We start from the raw sequence: 20473 nt of genomic DNA on the forward strand, positions 1-20473 counted from the left end.
ACCATCTCCCCTGATGTGTGCCAAAGGCCACACAAAACCTAAACATTCAACATTACATTTGGGTTAACAGGGGGGATGACATGCAGTCATGCCTGGAGAGATAACAGAGGGAAGACGCGTCTGTATTCACACACACGCACAACACACACTCTCCCTAAACCCCTCCCCCCCAACCAGACTCCCCATACCAGCTCCAACTCCAGGCATTCCTCAGTCCTAGCCCCAGGCCCGTCAACCCCCCTTGGCCCCTCCAGACGCCCACATCTGGACATAACACAGCTGGCTTTCAGCAGGGACTGGGGAAGAGGGGGGTGGAGGGGAGACGGAGGGAGGGAAGAACAGAGGAGATGGGGGAGAAGGTGTATAGCACTGGGACTGATAAACACTGGGTTACTGGGGTTCATGTTTTATAAAAAAATAGGACACATTGCTTTTCCATGACTCACCATTACCACAGTACAGATGAGGAAACACTACAATACTCCATATGGGACATGACTATATATCTATAGCCTTCTTTTTGGGTGGAAGAGCGATTAGGTAAAGGTAAGACAAGAGATCAGTCTCAGTGGTTCAGTGACAGCCTACAGACCATGGCCTGTATTCACAAAGAGTCTCAGAGTGCTGATCTAGGACCAGGTCCCACCTCTCCATATAAATACATATATTAGGATCTAAAAGCAAAACAAAAATGATTTCAGATCAGCACTCATACCCTGAGACACTTAGTGAATATGGGCCCAGGAGAGTGTTTAAACCCAGCTGCTCTGTGCTTTCAGCTCTCCTCTCAGCTGAGTGGCTCCAGACTCCAGAAGACTCCTGTACTGTGTCCCTCTCGAGCGGAGCTGACCCCAGTCATCTTTATCCCATTACTGAGAACTGACGTGAGACAGACTGAGACACAATGTGGGACCGCAAAGAGACAGATGATACTTTTCACAAGTTCTCACACAGAGAAAAAGTGGTAGAAAACTACCCACAGAATTACATCAAAACAATGAGGCAAGACAAAAACAACATTTGCAAAATCCCTTTGCGGATGGAGAGATGAGAAATGTGGGAATAGGAGAAAAGAAGTAGAAGAGGTGAAAGAAGGGATTTATGAAGTTCATATGATCCAGCTTCAACAGATAGAAGAGAGAAGTGTGTGTGTCATCATTGTACTCTACAACTGTATTTACAAAGCAGTTGTCCACTGGATCCATTAGTCATGGATCCTCTATCTGCTTTCTAGCCAACACCCAGAACACATCCTCTAACACACAACTCTCTCTCTCTTATCTCTTCCCTCTCTCAAAGACTCCTTCTTTCTCTCTCTCGTTCTCCCTCTTTTTCTCTCTCCTTCAACACAACACTCTACTCCAGCTCTCCATCATTATTCTCTCTCCTTCAACACAACACTCTATTCCAGCTCTCCATCATTATTCTCTCTCCTTCAACACAACACTCTACTCCAGCTCTCCATCATTATTCTCTCTCCTTCAACACAACACTCTACTCCAGCTCTCCATCATTATTCTCTCTCCTTCAACACAACACTCTACTCCAGCTCTCCATCATTATTCTCTCTCCTTCAACACAACACTCTACTCTAGCTCTCCATCATTATTCTCTCTCCTTCAACACAACACTCTATTCCAGCTCTCCATCATTATTCTCTCTCCTTCAACACAACACTCTACTCCAGCTCTCCATCATTATTCTCTCTCCTTCAACACAACACTCTATTCCAGCTCTCCATCATTATTCTCTCTCCTTCAACACAACACTCTATTCCAGCTCTCCATCATTATTCTCTCTCCTTCAACACAACACTCTACTCCAGCTCTCCATCATTATTCTCTCTCCTTCAACACAACACTCTACTCCAGCTCTCCATCATTATTCTCTCTCCTTCAACACAACACTCTACTCCAGCTCTCCATCATTATTCTCTCTCCTTCAACACAACACTCTATTCCAGCTCTCCATCATTATTCTCTCTCCTTCAACACAACACTCTACTCCAGCTCTCCATCATTATTCTCTCTCCTTCAACACAACACTCTATTCCAGCTCTCCATCATTATTCTCTCTCCTTCAACACAACACTCTACTCCAGCTCTCCATCATTATTCTCTCTCCTTCAACACAACACTCTACTCCAGCTCTCCATCATTATTCTCTCTCCTTCAACACAACACTCTACTCCAGCTCTCCATCATTATTCTCTCTCCTTCAACACAACACTCTACTCCAGCTCTCCATCATTATTCTCTCTCCTTCAACACAACACTCTACTCCAGCTCTCCATCATTATTCTCTCTCCTTCAACACAACACTCTACTCCAGCTCTCCATCATTATTCTCTCTCCTTCAACACAACACTCTACTCCAGCTCTCCATCATTATTCTCTCTCCTTCAACACAACACTCTACTCCAGCTCTCCATCATTATTCTGCCTGCCTGCCTGTGTTTATTCAATCTTAACCTCTGACCTTAACTCTAACCCCACACCATGTTCTCTACATCCATTTATTCCCACGCAGATTCTCTTCCACTGCTGCACCAGCAGCCCTGCAGAGGAGGACCGAGGAGGACACATGAATATGGATCAGATTCTCTTCCACTGCTGCACCAGCAGCCCTGCAGAGGAGGACCGAGGAGGACACATGAATATAGATCAGATTCTCTTCCACTGCTGCACCAGCAGCCCTGCAGAGGAGGACCAAGGAGGACACATGAATATAGATCAGATTCTCTTCCACTGCTGCACCAGCAGCCCTGCAGAGGAGGACCGAGGAGGACACATGAATATGGATCAGATTCTCTTCCACTGCTGCACCAGCAGCCCTGCAGAGGAGGACCGAGGAGGACACATGAATATAGATCAGATTCTCTTCCACTGCTGCACCAGCAGCCCTGCAGAGGAGGACCGAGGAGGACACATTAATATAGATCAGATTCTCTTCCACTGCTGCACCAGCAGCCCTGCAGAGGAGGACCGAGGAGGACACATGAATATGGATCAGATTCCCATCTTAAGCTCCATCATTTCCTATCATGCAGTGATATGGTACCATTCAGTGATATGGTACCATGCAGTGATATGGTACCATGCAGTGATATGGTATCATGCAGTGATATGGTATCATGCAGTGATATGGTACCATGCAGTGATATGGTATCATGCAGTGATATGGTACCATGCAGTGAGAACTAGGGATGGGACTTGGAAATTATTTCACTATTCCTATAATATCTGGATTGTTGAAATACATGAGTGTGGACCTGCTTGCGCGACTCAGGAGAGGCGGTCCACTGTGCTCGTTGTTTCAGCAGACATATGGGGGAGGGGTGCTAGAGGAGCAGGGGCTGGTGTGTCTGACACAGAGAGAGATCATCCTATCTGGTCGTGTGTTTCTTGACTGCATCAAATCGATATAAAGAAACTAGCTAAGTACACAATCCAGTTAGCTAGCTAGCAAGGCTAATTTATGTTTTCTCCTGCTCTCCCCGCGTCCTTGTCTACAACAACTCCATTCCTATTAAACAACAGCCTACCTGTTGGTTGGTCATTGTAGCCTACTCCTTCTCATTTAGCCAACTCCATTCCTATTAAACAACAGCCTACCTGTTGGTTGGTCATTGTAGCCTACTCCTTCTCATTTAGCCAACTCCATTCCTATTAAACAACAGCCTACCTGCTGGTTGGTCATTGTAGCCTACTCCTTCTCATTTAGCCAACTCCATTCCTATTAAACAACAGCCTACTCCTTCTCATTTAGCCAACTCCATTCCTATTAAACAACAGCCTACCTGCTGGTTGGTCATTGTAGCCTACTCCTTCTCATTTAGCCAACTCCATTCCTATTAAACAACAGCCTACCCTTTGGTTGGTCATTGTAGCCTACTCCTTCTCATTTAGCCAACTCCATTCCTATTAAACAACAGCCTACCTGTTGGTTGGTCATTGTAGCCTACTCCTTCTCATTTAGCCAACTCCATTCCTATTAAACAACAGCCTACTCCTTCTCATTTAGCCAACTCCATTCCTATTAAACAACAGCCTACCCTTTGGTTGGTCATTGTAGCCTACTCCTTCTCATTTAGCCAACTCCATTCCTATTAAACAACAGCCTACCTGCTGGTTGGTCATTGTAGCCTACTCCTTCTCATTTAGCCAACTCCATTCCTATTAAACAACAGCCTACTCCTTCTCATTTAGCCAACTCCATTCCTATTAAACAACAGTCTACCTGCTGGTTGGTCATTGTAGCCTACTCCTTCTCATTTAGCCAACTTCATTCTGTAATTGTAATTCCATTCAGCAATATTAGAAATCTCCCACTTCACTTGGAGCCTCACTGTGGTGCTGCTTTGATTGACGGCAATAACAAGCTACACGCGTGAAAAACTGTCATATATTAAAATGTCTGTCCTTGTATGTAGCAATGTCACAAATAATTGAATTACATTTTAGACAAAGCCTTTTCATTAAAATAGGCTTTTTAAATATTTTTAATATATCTATTTTTATACTCTCCCAGGTAATTGAATACTGAAGTCCATTCAGATATTGGAATAACCGAGCCCATCCCTAGTAAGGACTGACAGCTAGCTGCAGTTTGTAGCTAGTAGTTGTTTATTCTCAGTTTGTGGTGTTTAGTCACTCTGTTAGTGTTTAGATTCAGATCCGTCTCGGTTTGACCTCAGCATCACCTGATACACACACGTACATACACGCACACACCCACGTACATACACGCACACACCCACGTACATACATACACGCACACACACACGTACATACACGCACACACCCACGTACATATATACACACACACGTACATATATACACACACACACACCCACGTACATACACGCACACACACACGTACATACACGCACACACCCACGTACATACACGCACACACCCACGTACATATATACACACACACGTACATATATACACACACACACACACACACACACACACGTACATACACGCACACACCCACACACGTACATATATACACACACACACACATTACGACACACACACACACATTACGACACACACACACACACACACACACATTAGGACACACACACATTAGGACCACCCCCCCCGGGTTGTTTATATATACAGATGTGAGAGGTAGAGAAGAGCAGATGTTTCCAGTTAGGCCTTCCTTCATAAAGCCTCAACATGATGTTGTAATGCAGGAGGAGGGTTGTGTGTGTCTGGGTCTCTATGCTGCAAGAAGAACATCCTTATGGGGGAGTAGGTCAATCACTAGTCTAACCCTGGGCTGGTCCAGACACACGCTTCAGACTGGAGACTGTTAGTGTGTTCTGACACAGTGGATGGCGACACCTGGAGAGATACTAGCACCTATTTAACCATTTGCATATGAACGTCCAGTATACAACTCACATAGGGCACGAGTACAGCACACAAACACACACAGGTGGTTGCACTAAGCTAATGTTACTTGACAGACACTGAGAAAATGGAAGTAGGGAATATAAGGTAACTGTCCACTTGGCAAAGACTGAATCACATCATTTCAACAACAAAACATTCTTAATGTGATGAAGTTGAATCAACTGATTGGATTTGCAAAAAGTCCTCACCTTAAGAGAATGTTGCATTTTCTTCACCCAACTTTTAACTTAAATCCAATGACATGGTGAAGTTTTAGTTTTGTTGCTTTCACATTGAATTCACGGTAGTGGACAACAACCAAATGTAACTAAAAACTAGACGTTGAACTGACGTCTGTGCCCAGTGGGGGAATGAAATCACTGGAGACATAAGCAACGACCTCAATCCCACAGAAACAAGTGGATTTACCAAAAGCTCAGAGGATTTGACAGCGAACAACTTACTCTGTTCTGTCAACTACATCAAGACTTAGACACCAGTAAAGAGTGTGACAGGGGAGAGAGGAGGGGGGAACAGAGAGGGAGGGAGGAACAGAGAGGAGGGGGGAACAGAGAGGGAGGGAGAGTCTCCAAAAGGCATTAGGGGTTGCACAAAAAGATGCCCAATTTTCACAACAAGTCACAGTTCAGAGAGAAAATCACCACTACAGAGTCTGACAGAACAGCAACAAAACCCTCACAGTGTGTATTCTGACAGATAACGCTATGCCCAGCTGTGGCTAGGGGTTTCTGGGTCAATATGGCTTCAAAACCAGCAGAAGGAGAAATATAAACTCAACTCACAGTTCAGACAGAAAATCCCTGGCCTCAACCACTGTGGGAAGAATAGCCACATCAACGCCACATCAATAGCAACAAGTCCCTGGCTGCCCTCATAATCATCACTGGACTAACAGCAGCAGACGTAAGGACTGGGCAGGGTTGATGTATACTCACTGGACGCTAACCACACTCCGAAACATACTACACTGACACTCCAACACACACACACCTTCTGCTACTCTCTGTTTATTGTCTATGCATAGTCACTTTACCCCTACCTACATATTACCTCAATTACCTGGACTAACCTGTACCCCTGCACCTTGACTCAGTACCGGTACCCCCTGTAAATAGCCTCGTTATTGTTATTTCATTTTATTTGCTTTGAAGATGTTAAGAGCTGCTTGTGAACATTACTATGTGTGTGTGTGTGTGTGTGTGTGTGTGTTAGCGGTGTGTGTGTGTGTGTTAGCGGTGTGTGTGTGTTAGCGGTGTGTGTGTGTGTTAGCGGTGTGTGTGTGTGTGTTAGCGGTGTGTGTGTGTGTGTGTGTTAGCGGTGTGTGTGTGTTAGCGGTGTGTGTGTGTGTTAGCAGTGTGTGTGTTAGCGGTGTGTGTGTGTTAGCGGTGTGTGAGTTAGCGGTGTGTGTGTGCGTGTTAGCGGTGCGCGGGTCAGCTGTTTGTTCACCAGCACCCACCTGCAATTGCTAATAAACATCCTCAACCGCCCAACTATATGTGAAAGTCTGAGGCCAGCACCCGACCCTAACCCACAAATATAGAACATGTGGCTACAGTCCAATAGTTTTTGAAAGGGGGGCAGGACTGTTTTTTTGCATAATTTAGATATTACGTTTCTGCTTATAATTTTCTACATTTTGTCTATAATTAGATACATGTAGCTTCCCTCTTGTCATTATATGTTGCCCTAGAAGACTAAATAAACACCTGCTCAACAGAATAATGTAATAGATAGATAGAATGAATGCTTCAATCTAGTTGACGTCGGTGAAGTTCTCTCTGTCATCTTCATTCGCGGAGCAAAGACATTTAGTGACTGGGGAGAAAATGCAATAACACAAATAAATGGAAAGATTTTCTGTGAAAAGATGTCCAGATACCACCAGTTTTGACGGTTGTCAGGAAACAGAAAGCTGTGAAAACGACCCAATGAGTTTCTGATCAGATTTCAGTTCTGATTGGATGCATATTTTATGTGGCCGAAATACTATCAAATTGTATGATGCTGATAAAGACAGCACCTCTACAGACGGTATATAACTGCACATTCACATTCTCTCAAGAGGCTGAAAGAAAGAAATCATATTTCTCCACTGCTGTTCCCAAGTCCAAATTGTGCCTACATTTGGTGTAGAATTTTACTGCAAGAAATGCTTCAATCTGCAGGAGTTAATAATAAGGCCATTTGAGAGGATATACACCCAGAGTCAGCGTCCAGATTTCACTTTCCAGTTAACCCATCTAAACAGTAGGCTACAGTTCTCTTGACATGTCACAGGCCTATTTGAAGTCCGTCTTGTGACTATCGAATTTGTATAGTGCCTCAGAATTATCACACATAACAACAATATTTAATGACCCGAAACCCGTTTGCCCCGTGGATATAACATCAGGGCCGTCAGGTTATGAGTCAACCCACATATCACTAGTGTGTGTGTCTCTGTCTCTCTCTCTCTGTGTGTGTGTGTGTGTGTGTGTGTGTGTGTGTGTGTGTGTGTGTGTGTGTGTGCGACACAGATATGGAGGTCAACAAGGTGTTTTTTTACCTGTTTCCCCCCAACACCTACACACTCTATTGACGTCATAATGAGTGGCGCCAACCCCCACACAATCAAGTGACATAATAGTTTTGCTTGATGCAAACACAGTAAGGTGATATAACTGAATGAGCACCACACAAACACAGTCCTAATGATGTCACACACCTGTTCTCAACCACCGGCACCACAGACGCATGAGAAGAGTAGTCTCTGTAGTGGTTTGGCTGTGTGAGTGTGTGTGTGTGTGTAGGTCTGGCTGAGGCTGCTCTGTGTGATGCTGTGAGAAAGTGACACCTGACACTTTATCACAGGTGCTGGTGACAATACAAGACTAAGCCCCGCCTCTTCTGGAGAAGGTGAGAGAGGGGGGTGTGTTTGTGTGACTGGGTACCTGTTAAGGTGATAGCTGCTGACTAAGCTGTGTGGAGAGGTAAGGGATACATCCTCATGACCACATGGTTCCGTTTCATTTCCTTCGCCATTTCACCGGCAAGTTAAAACCCACTCATTCATCCAATGGTAAGGTCTGATTGGCAAGTGTGTGAATATATGTTTTTATTGTTTATTTCACTTTGGTTAATTATCTATTCCACTTGCTTTAAAAAAAAGTTACAAGTTAAGAACAAATTTGCCACCCTATGGGATTCCCAATCACAGCTGGATGTGATACAGCCTGGAATTGAACCAGGGACTGTAGTGATACCTCTTGCACTGAGATGCAGTGCCACAGACTGTTGTGCCACTCGGGAGCCCCCATTTGCTTTGGCAAATCTAAACATATGATTCCCATGCCATTAAAGCCCTTATATTGACATTTAATTGAAATTGAGAGAGAGAGAGGCAAGCAAAAGACGAAACTCTTTCATTTGATAATGACACAATCTCGTCTCCTCTCTCGTCTCCTCTATCGAGGGGGAGGGGGTGTTCTGTTTCTTTGATTATGTCTCAGGAAGCTTTTAGCTGCTGTTAGGCACTGGAGTGAGTCTCTTTACATCAGTCTATATATATACACCTGAAGGAATAGTCTTGGCTGGGTTAGACAGAGCATTCTACTGTAAACCCCTGTCACTGTGTGCGTGCATATGTGTGTCTCTTTCTCTCTCTTTGTGTGCGTGTGTGAGTGCGTGTGTTTGTGTGGAGAGCAGCCTTCAGATATACCCACGCCCCCTGTTAATTAAGCAATAAGGCCAGAGTAGGTGTGGTATATGGCCAATATACCACGGCTAAGGGATGTTCTTACGTGCAACACAATGTGTTATATAACTGTCACACTCCCTCTGCAGCTCCAGTCATTGTCCTCAGTAGGATTCTATTAGTCGTTTAAAAAATACTTTTTAGAAAGCAGGACACGACTCACATGACTGTATAGGTAAGCCTGCTGTGCTTATGGATGAACATGAGAAAATGTTCTCCTTCCTGTTTTGAGTTTTATATCCACCACTGTTTACATACAGTATGTACATAATATTACAACCATATGCCTGTCTCTCTCTCTCTTTCTCCCCAGTTTCACCTTCTTTTTATACGTTATCAAGTCAACCATACACTGTACAGGGTAAATCATTTTTGGGATTCATGTGTGTACATTGTGCATAAGGGGATTGCATTCCTGGTGCTACAGTCAGTACAGCTATTAATCACACAGTCAGTACAGCTATAATCACACAGTCAGTACAGCTACAGTCACACAGTCAGTACAGCTACAGTCACACAGTCAGTACAGCTACAATCACACAGTCAGTACAGCTACAGTCACACAGTCAGTACAGCTACAGTCACACAGTCAGTACAGCTACAGTCACACAGTCAGTACAGCTACAGTCACACAGTCAGTACAGATACAGTCACACAGTCAGTGCAGCTACAGTCACACAGTCAGTGCAGCTACAGTCACACAGTCAGTACAGCTACAGTCACACAGTCAGTACAGCTATTAATCACACAGTCAGTACAGCTACAATCACACAGTCAGTACAGCTACAGTCACACAGTCAGTACAGCTACAATCACAGTCAGTACAGCTACTGTCACACAGTCAGTACAGCTACAGTCACACAGTCAGTACAGCTACAGTCACACAGTCAGTACAGCTACAGTCACACAGTCAGTACAGTAACAGTCACAGTCAGTACAGCTACAATCACACAGTCAGTACAGCTACAGTCACACAGTCAGTACAGCTACAGTCGCAGTCAGTACAGCTACAGTCACACAGTCACTACAGCTACAGTCACACAGTCAGTACAGCTACAGTCACACAGTCAGTACAGCTACAGTCACACAGTCACTACAGCTACAGTCACACAGCCAGTACAGTTACACAGTCACAACAGATACAGTCCCACAGCCAGTACAGTCACACAGTCAGTACAGCTACAGTCCCACAGCCAGTACAGTCACACAGTCAGTACAGCTACAGTCCCACAGCCAGTACAGTCACTCAGTCAGAACAGCTACAGTAACTCAGTCAGTTCAGCTACAGTACAGTCACATTGTCAGTACAGCCTGAAATCAGTTGGTTCTGAGTTAATCTCTTCTTCTGGACTATCTTAGCTGTCTCTCAAATCTACAGGAGTGTAAACAGTAGAGGAATGCCGGGAAAAGGAAACCAGAAGATGAAGGGAGATCAAACCCAGAAAACCCCAGTGAGAATCGTATGACTTCTACACACACAGATGCACCGATGCAAAAGGTGGCATGTGGACATACAGACAAGCATGCATACACCCACATACACAGGCAGTAATGCACACATGCACATATGCACACACACACGCGTGCACACATGAACACACACACACACACACATATTAGGCGAATGTGTTAGTGATTATGGTTGGTGACAGGGGGTCTGTGGAGCTCTGTAGAGGCGCTGCCTGCACTACTTCCCAGCCCCAGAACAGACTGGGCTGCAGACTGGAGCCTAATCACTTAGCTCCTCCCTCGACTCCTCCCCCCAGGAAGTCCTGGAATTCAAGGTAACCCTAGGAGTCTGGCTGCCCTGACAACACTTACTGTAGCAAACTGGGCTCACTGCATACACAGTAGAGAGGAGAGGAAAAGAGAGGTCCTTTAGAGTTCTAGATAGCTGAGTAGACTAAACAGTCACATCTAAAACTGATCAGAACTGCTCTGTGGTTAAGTAGCCATCCTGTGAAAGACTGCTGCCCTGCTACAGAGCCCCTCCCTCCCTGTTCCCCCATCCATCCAGCTGGTCAGACGTTTCTACGTCTGTTTTATGGACCACAGCGGAGGCCAAGGAGGGAAAACAGACGTGTGTGGGAGACAGGGTGTGAGACAGACGGCTGGTACTGACAGCTAGGAGGGACGTTCCAGTCGTACCCCCCCACTCTCTATGTCAGCCTCTGGAGTCTGCAATGGAAGTTACAGATGCATGGTCCATGTTTTATATTGCATATCTAGACTGAAATCCATCTCTTATAAAACATGGACTCTCAGTTGGGACACTGACAGAGTACAGGCATTGGGGTCAACTGAAGGCTGCAGACCGGATACTGTCCCCTTATTATTTTATAATGAGTCCTGGCCACCAACTAAACTATATCAACAAATAAATACATTCTTTTAGCTCTGTGGATTAGAGTGGACACACACGCATGCATGCACATATCTCACAAACACACTTTGATCCCTTTGTGATGAAACAGGAAATATCACCTCCTCGTCCATCCACAGCTTGTTACACATTACCATACACATGTCCAGCTGCAGGACCCTAGTCCTACGTGAGAGTGTGTGTGTGCATGCCGTGCATACATGAGTGTGTGTGTGTGTGTGTGTGCGTGCCGTGCACACATAAGAGTGTGTGTGTGTGTGCCGTGCATACATGAGAGTGTGTGTGTGCCGTGCATACATGAGTGTGTGTGTGTGTGCGTGCATACATGAGAGTGTGTGTGCGTGCCGTGCATACATGAGTGTGTGTGTGTGTGTGTGCGTGCCGTGCATACATGAGTGTGTGAGTGTGCCGTGCATACATGTGTGTGAGTGTGCCGTGCACACATGAGAGTGTGTGTGTGCGTGCCGTGCATACATGAGTGTGTGTGTGTGTGTGTGCCGTGCATACGTGTGTGAGTGTGTGTGCCGTGCATACATGAGAGTGTGTGTGCGTGCCGTGCATACATGAGTGTGTGTGTGTGTGTGTGTGCGTGCCGTGCATACATGAGTGTGTGAGTGTGCCGTGCATACATGTGTGTGAGTGTGCCGTGCATACATGAGAGTGTGAGTGTGCCGTGCATACATGAGAGTGTGAGTGTGCCGTGCATACATGAGAGTGTGAGTGTGCGTGCCGTGCATACATGAGTGTGTGTATGTGTGCTGTGCATACATGAGAGTGTGAGTGTGTGTGTCCTCCAGACATCCACACAACCCTACACTGGCCCACTGACTGGCTGTTGTGCAGGGTTTCCCAAACTCGGTCCTTTCCTCTCCTTTCCTTTCCCTTCCTCTCCTTTCCTCTCCTTTCCTCCTCTCCACTTGGAAAGGATTTGTTTCTGGGGTCTCTGTGTATTTTATGTTCTCTTCAGGCAAGCTTGGGCAGAGAGAGATTGAGAGAGAGAGGGAGGGGTGTGGGGGGAGATACATTTCCTGAGCTTAGTTAGGCCTTCTGGCCCCTCAGGCTGCTGGGATTTCTCTCCACGGCTCACAAAGCGATCGCAGCTGAGCAAAGGCTAAACACACACACACACTGCACGCACGCACACATACACCACATGCACACACATGCACACACGCCTTGTCAGTGCTTTTGTAGAAATAAGAGTTCTGCATCGTGCACCAATTGGCAAGACGAGCGTAAGTGAAAACACATGTTCTGTTGAATGCATGAAACAGAAGCAGAGGAGCCTCCTCTTGCAGATGAAAACAAATGCAGAGTAGATTGTCAGGAAGACAGGGACCCAACGGAAATGTTTTCCAAATCAACATGCAATACTTGAACTAGATTTGAGAAAACAAACTGTTTGCAGCCCGGGGCTATAAGCCAGGGATATCATATTTCAGACATCTGCACATACAACCATTCACCAGAACATGTTCACCCAAGGGTCCCTATTCATAAAGCTTTACAGAGTAGGAGGGCTGATCTAGGATCAGGTCCCCCTGTCCATCCATCTTATTTATTGTTATTTATTTATTATGATCTAAAACACTAAACTGATCCTAGCCCAGCACTTCTACACTGAGGTCTACTGTAATACTGTGTGGATAGTAGTTTCTACAGCCACAGGATGTCACTGAGGTACTTGGCAAGCACAGGGAGAATTGCTGCATTGTCCATTAGGTCAGAATCCTAACCACTGTGATGTAATGACCCTTGACCTTTGAGTGCCTTTCTGACCATTGAAACTACAAGAAGTCTGGAACCAATCCTGCCATCTGACACACACACACACACACACACACACACACACACACACACACACACACACATTATTACTACTGTGTGTTGACAGGTCTTGGACAGGGCTCCCTTCAAATAGAGGACAGGTCTAATCTAATCTAGGCCATCAGATCAGGTTGGAGCTCAGTCAGCCAGCTCAAAAAACAAGACCCAGGTAATCAGATCTCAGCGGGTATAGGATGGGGTCACCCTTAGACACAGATCTAAGGTAAATTTGTATGTCTCCCCCTAATAGTGTAGGTTATGATTTGGGGAAGATAGACTGACCCTAGATCTGTGACTAAAGGCAGGTGTTATACATCGGCTTCTCTGGCTGCTACAGCGAGAGAATGCTGACCCACATTCACATACCAGCACACGGTGACAGCATGGTACTGTGCAGATAGCAGATTGGGTTTAGCTACCCTTGAGCTACCCTTGAACTCAATCTTACCTGGAACCCACAGGGTGAAAGCAAGAGAGGAAGACCCAAGAACAGCTGGAGGGGTGACACAGAACAAGACATGGAGAAAGTGGGGGGACGTATCAACACCCTGAAGGAATGGTGCAGGACAGAAGACCCAAGAACAGCTGGAGGGGTGACACAGAACAAGACATGGAGAAAGTGGGGGTGATGTATCAACACCTGGAAGGAATGGTGCAGGACAGAAGACCCAAGAACAGCTGGAGGGGTGACACAGAACAAGACATGGAGAAAGTGGGGGTGATGTATCAACACCTGGAAGGAATGGTGCAGGACAGAAGACCCAAGAACAGCTGGAGGGGTGACACAGAACAAGACATGGAGAAAGTGGGGGTGATGTATCAACACCTGGAAGGAATGGTGCAGGACAGAAGACCCAAGAACAGCTGGAGGGGTGACACAGAACAAGACATGGAGAAAGTGGGGGTGATGTATCAACACCCTGAAGGAATGGTGCAGGACAGAAGGGTTTGGAAGAGATTGGAAGCATGTAATTCCATAAGGAATTCAAAGGCCTAAGTAAGTACTGTATGTTCTCTCGAACATCCCCTAACTTCTGCCATAATCCCCGAAATACCATCCCCTGATCCAGGAGCCTTCAGTCCATATCTGATGTGCAGATATGAGTGCAGGATTTTGTTCCAGCCAAGAACACAAGAACACAGCCCTACTCCAGTGTAAAAAGCATGTATCTATGTCAGCTGGTGGTCTCTGGTGTGTGTTTGTGCATGTGGAAGCTTTTGTTCCAGTCCAGCACTAACCCACCACCACAACACCCCTACAAAGTAAACATCCATTGAGTCTCAACCGAGGGGGTACGCACCTTCTTGGCGGCCCGCGACGGAGACCTTCGCGTGGGCTTGGGTACCTCTCTGGTCAGGGTAGTGGGCAGCTTGGACACGGAGCCGTTCTCTCTCTTGGCCGTGGGCGAGGAGGCCGGGGGCGAGGAGGGCGGTGGTGAGGCTGGGGGTGAGGCAGGGGACACAGAGGTGGGTCCCCCCAGACGGACAGCCATCTCCTCGGTGCAGACGAGGCGCAGGCTGCGGAGGTACTCGTCCGTCTCCCGGTCTACCACCAGCAGCCTGGTCTCATGCTCCACCGCCTTGATCCTCTGCACCACCTGTGGGCAGAGGGAGATCATTATTGCACATCATTATAACACTGTACAGAGCCATAATATGACATTTGAAATGTGTATATTTGAAACTTGTGAGTGTTACTGTTCATTTTTTAAATTGTATATATTACTCTGTTGTTTATTATCTAGTTCACTTGCTTTGGCAATATAAACATGTTTCCCATGCCAATAAAGCCCTTTGAATGAAATGGAACAAAGGGGAGGATGAAAGCGTAAGATAGGGAGAGAAAGAGAAAGAGAGTAATAACATGATAGTTGACATGATAATGAAGTAGTGAACTACAGGGAATAGGGGGTGATGGGAGACAGAAACACCAACACTCTCTACAGTAGCTGGACCCTACATCATGTCAGCCTTTTTGTTGAAGTGTCTAAAGTGGGTCTCCCTTGTCCCAGGCCTCCCAGCAGACGTCTGTCTCCGCCAGTGATGACTTACTGCTGAGCAGCATGGGGTAAGGGACTAGGGAGGAAGGGTTTGGGAACACATTCTCATTTACAGCAACGACCTGGGGAATAGTTACAGGGCAGATGAGGGGGGATGAACGAGCCAATTGTAAACTGGGGATGGTTAGGTGGCAATGATGGTATGAGGGTTAGATTGGGAATTTAGCCAGGACACTAGGATTAACACCTCTACTCTGACAATAAGTGTCATGGGATCTTTAGTGACCACTAGAAAGTCAGGACACCCGTTTAACATCCCATCCAAAAGACAGCACCCTACACAGGGCAATGTCCCCAATGACTGCCCTGGGGCATTATTTTTAGACCAGAGGAAAGGGTGCCTCCTACTGGCCCTCCAACACCACTTCCAGCAGCATCTGGTCTCCCATCCAGGGACTGACCAGGACCAACACTGCTTAGCTTCAGAAGCCAGCCAGCAGTGGTGGTGTGCTGCTGGCTTTAACCAGCAGTGGTATGCAGGGTGGTGTGCTGCTGGTTAAAGCCAGCAGTGGTATGCAGGGTGGTGTCCTGCTGGTTAAAGCCAGCAGTGGTAGGCAGGGTGGTGTGCTGCTGGTTAAACCCAGCAGTGGGATGCAGGGTGGTGTGCTGCTGGTTAAAGCCAGCAGTGGTATGCAGGGTGGTGTGCTGCTGGTTAAAGCCAGCAGTGGTATGCAGGGTGGTGTGCTGCTGGTTAAAGCCAGCAGTGGTATGCAGGGTGGTGTGCTGCTGGCACATATTAAACATGTCGATGTAGACCACTGACAGAGAAAACCGGATGGAGTTGGACAGTTCGTGATGTGCAATACTCACTTGATGGTGCGTATCTTTCTCCACATTTCCCCCGTTCACCTCAATGACACGGTCCCCCGGGCGCAGCCCCGAAGCTTCCGCTGACGACGCGGGCTCAACTTTGCGAATGAACTGGCCGTTCTTCCCCTTCTCACCGTGCAAGTGAAACCCATACCCGTTCTCACTCTTTGTCATGATACAAAGCCGTGGTTTCAGTTCGCTGGCCATTTCTCCTGCAGTCCAGGACTTTAACCCTATTTTGTTCTTGAATATAGTTAGCAATGCAGAAAACATACAAAAATGTAATACAATAATGACCCAACAGAGCGCAGAGCGAAACTTTCACTCTACATGTAAAACACCATCCTCTGCGTATGCGTAATTTGTTCCAAAAGTTGCTCTGCAGGTTCTTCACACACAAAAACGCTCCAAACACAAGAAAACACTCCGTATTAAAAATTATATTCCAGCATTGAACTTCACATGTAATAAAGGCAAACTTCTCCTAAAATAGCGTAAATTATTGACCCAGGCGAACGTATTGCATGGTGGAGCCAAGATATCCGCTAGTCGTATCGTCTCTCCGAAAACGAGTGAATTATTCTTGTTGGAGGCGCAGCGTCTTCAATGCCTCCAATTTGCCCATCCTGAGGACTGATAAAGCGAGAGACCCCCCGTGCACCATGCTGCACCAGGAAAGAGCAACAGGCACTAACTAACCCCTCTCTCGACCTCCATCCATAACAATCGGTTGGGGAATAAGGATTCAATTACAACACATGCCGGGTTTCCAGATAATTGGATAGGACACTCGTTTGGTGCGTAATAGCACCCCCCTCGCTAGAAATCAACGAGTTTTTCTGAGGCTGTCATTATAAGAGCGCGGCTCTTGAAGAGTGGTCTAAGAAGGGGTGCTTTCTCACTGAGTAGCCTAATCAAGCGCATGCTGTGGAAATGCTGCCGTTTAGCACGGGATGGGGGTCCAGGTATGAGGACTCCGCAAGTAATCGACCAATCAGTGTGCTCGCTGAGTGTCTCAAGTGTCCAAAATGGCGACCTCACCAAAAATAGTTAGGAGGTTGTTTTGTTGTGTCGGAAAGGACTCAATTGTATCATGTTGATAACACAATGATTCGTTGTCATTAAATTCAGGTAAATAACGATTTATTTGTAACATGACCCCTCTAGCACCATTACGCATGGCATACAATTACGCATACCGTTCATGTTACAATGGTGCCCCTAAGTGGTCAATTCACGAAATACATGTAAAAAGGGTATGAAAAGTGATAGTAGTATCAATTTTTTTTGTGTGGTGGTGGTGGGGGGGATTTGTGGGAACTAGTGAACAAGTGTACACTTCAGGAGAAGGGAGATGTTATTGGAACGCACCCTATCCTACACTGAGTAGCACAAGCTGAACTGCAACAGAAGGGGGAGCCCGTCTGGCCTACATTGTCACAGTGAAACTAGTGAGAGGAGCACTAATACATGAACACAGAGGGGGCAGCAGAGTCTTTACAGCTCTGGGGGGAAGTTTCCCCTGGGCACTGATCTTGGGTCAGTTTTGCATTTTCCCCAAAATGGTTAAGGTTAGGATTGGGGTAGGGTCAGCTGATACCCTACTCTGTATTTTCTAAGGCCAAGGAGGTTGTATATATGGATATAATATGCTGTTTCTGTCTATACATAGAAACAGCAGGTGGCAGCAGAGGAATATATTTGGCCACGAAGACTGTACATGTACCGACCGCATGTTACAATACAATACAGGTATGATACATGATCAAGAGATAGAAATAGAATTCCTGATTCTATGTCCAGTGCACCAGTATGTCTCATTGACTTGAATGGGGATGCCGGTTCTAGCAATTCTATTTATATTTAGCCCACTTTATTTAGTTTGTGTTTGATTTATTTGACAATTCAAAAACACAATACAACCACAAATGTGGATACAATGCATTTAACAACTATCGAGAATAACACAAAATGTAAAAAAAAACATTCTATACAGTATATTCACATACTGTATTTACAGTATATGCTTACGTTATTGTCTCTCTGTAACTTGCAAATAAAGAGCGTCACACACTCCACATATAAACTCCCAGTCATTTATTGGGTAAATCACCAAGTCAGCACCTCCACACAAAATCATTTTTCTGGGTGTGCGCCAGCTCATATTTTTTTTAATTATTTGTAACTTGCAGACAGCACTATTTCTCATACTTTTCAAACTGTGGATTAAACACAACAACAGAGAGAAACTGAGGAGGAGCAGTCCTGTCTTTAGTGTCATCCCAGGATATTAGTGTCTCTTCTTGGAGGAGCAGTCCTGTCTTTAGTGTCATCCCAGGATATTAGTGTCTCTTCTTGGAGGAGCAGTCCTGTCTTTAGTGTCATCCCAGGATATTAGTCTCTTCTTGGAGGAGCAGTCCTGTCTTTAATGTCATCCTAGGATATTAGTCTCTTCTAGGAGGAGCAGTCCTGTCTTTAGTGTCATCCCAGGATATTAGTGTCTCTTCTTGGAGGAGCAGTCCTGTCTTTAGTGTCATCCCAGGATATTAGTCTCTTCTTGGAGGAGCTGTACGTCAGTCAGGGAACCAATCACTTTCTGCAAGACGTTACTCTGACAGAAAGAACACAATCCATCCATCCATCCAGGCTCTACAGTTGTGGCCAAAAGTTTTGAGAATGACACAAATATTCATTTTCACCAAATCTGCTGCCTCAGTTTGTATGATGGCAATTTGCATATACTCCAGAACGTTATGAAGAGTGACCAGATGAATTGCAATTAATTGCAAAGTCCCTCTTTGTCATGCAACTTAACCGAATCCCCCAAAAACATTTCCACTGCATTTCAGCCCTGCCACAAAAGGACCAGCTGACATCATGTCAGTAATTCTCTCGTTAACACAGGTGTGAGCGTTGACGAAGACAAGGCTGGAGATCACTCTGTCATGCTGATTGAGTTCGAACAACAGACTGGAAGCTTCAAAAGGAGAGTGGTGCTTGGAATCATTGTTCTTCCACTGTCAACCATGGTTGCATGCAAGGAAACACGTGCCGTCATCATTGTTTTGCACAAAAAGGACTTCACAGGCAAGGATATTGCTGCGAGTAAGATTGCACCTAAATCAACCATTTATCAGATCATCAAGAACTTCAAGGAGAGCAGTTCAATTGTTGTGCCGAAGGCTTCAGGTCGCCCAAGAAAGTCCAGCAAGTGCCAGGACCGTCTCCTAAAGTTGATTCAGCTGCGGGATCGGGGCACCACCAGTACAGAGCTTGCTCAGGAATGGCAGCAGGCAGGTGTGAGTGCATCTGCACGCATAGTGAGGCGAAGACTTTTGGAGGATGGCCTGATGTCAAGAAGAGCAGAAAAGAAGCCACTTCTCTCCAGGAAAAACATCAAGGACAGACTGATATTCTGCAAAAGGTACAGGGATTGGACTGGATGGATGCAAGGATGGGCTGCCATCAGTCAGGATGCGGCCCAGAAGTTAATTGCCAGCATGCCAGGGCGGATTGCAGAGGTCTTATGAAATGCTTGTAATTATACTTCTGTATTCCATAGTAACATCTGACAAAAATATCTGAAGACATTGAAGCAGCAAACTTTGTGGAAATTAATATTTGTGTCATTCTCAAAACCTTTGGCCACGACTGTACAGTATGAATGGCTCTATGTCACTCCTCCTCTGCTCTTCTCCTACTCCTCTCTCTCTCTCTCTCTCTCTCTTTCTCTGTATCTGTCTGTCTCTCTGTCTGTCTCTCTGTCTCTCTCTGTATCTGTCTGTCTCTCTCTTTCTCTGTATCTGTCTCTATATCTCTATCTGTCTGTCGCTCTCTTTCTCTTTATCTCTCTGTATCTGTCTCTCTCTCTCTGTATCTGTCTGTCTCTCTTTCTCTCTGTATCTGTCTGTCTCTCTCTTTCTCTTTCTGTATCTGTCTCTCTCTCTGTATCTGTCTGTCTCTCTTTCTCTCTGTATCTGTCTGTCTCTATATCTCTCTATCTGCCTGTCTCTCTCTTTCTCTTTCTCTCTCTGTATCTGTCTGTCTCTCTTTCTATCACTGTATCTGTCTGTCTCTCTTTCTCTCTGTATCTGTCTGTCTCTCTTTCTCTCTGTATCTGTCTGTCTCTCTTTCTCTCTCTGTATCTGTCTGTCTCTCTTTCTATCACTGTATCTGTCTGTCTCTCTTTCTCTCTGTATCTGTCTGTCTCTCTTTCTCTCTGTATCCG

At 45.8% G+C, this 20473-nt stretch overlaps 1 protein-coding gene across 1 annotated transcript in view; it reads right to left on the minus strand.

Moving 5' to 3' along the window:
• The window catches only part of LOC110486921 (Na(+)/H(+) exchange regulatory cofactor NHE-RF2), a 49311-nt gene extending 32112 nt beyond the window's left edge, over positions 1-17199 (minus strand). The window contains exons 1-2 of the mRNA XM_036939026.1: positions 16246-17199; positions 14677-14973 (exon numbers count right to left, since the gene is read on the minus strand). Of these exons, the coding sequence (XP_036794921.1) occupies positions 14677-14973; positions 16246-16518 (570 nt within the window). The 5' untranslated portion in view covers positions 16519-17199. The remainder of the gene's footprint in view (positions 1-14676; positions 14974-16245) is intronic.
• Between the last annotated feature and the right edge of the window lie 3274 nt (positions 17200-20473).

The sequence above is a fragment of the Oncorhynchus mykiss genome, chromosome 12 (genome assembly GCF_013265735.2).
Source record: "Oncorhynchus mykiss isolate Arlee chromosome 12, USDA_OmykA_1.1, whole genome shotgun sequence".
NCBI classification, from domain to species: Eukaryota; Metazoa; Chordata; class Actinopteri; order Salmoniformes; family Salmonidae; genus Oncorhynchus; species Oncorhynchus mykiss.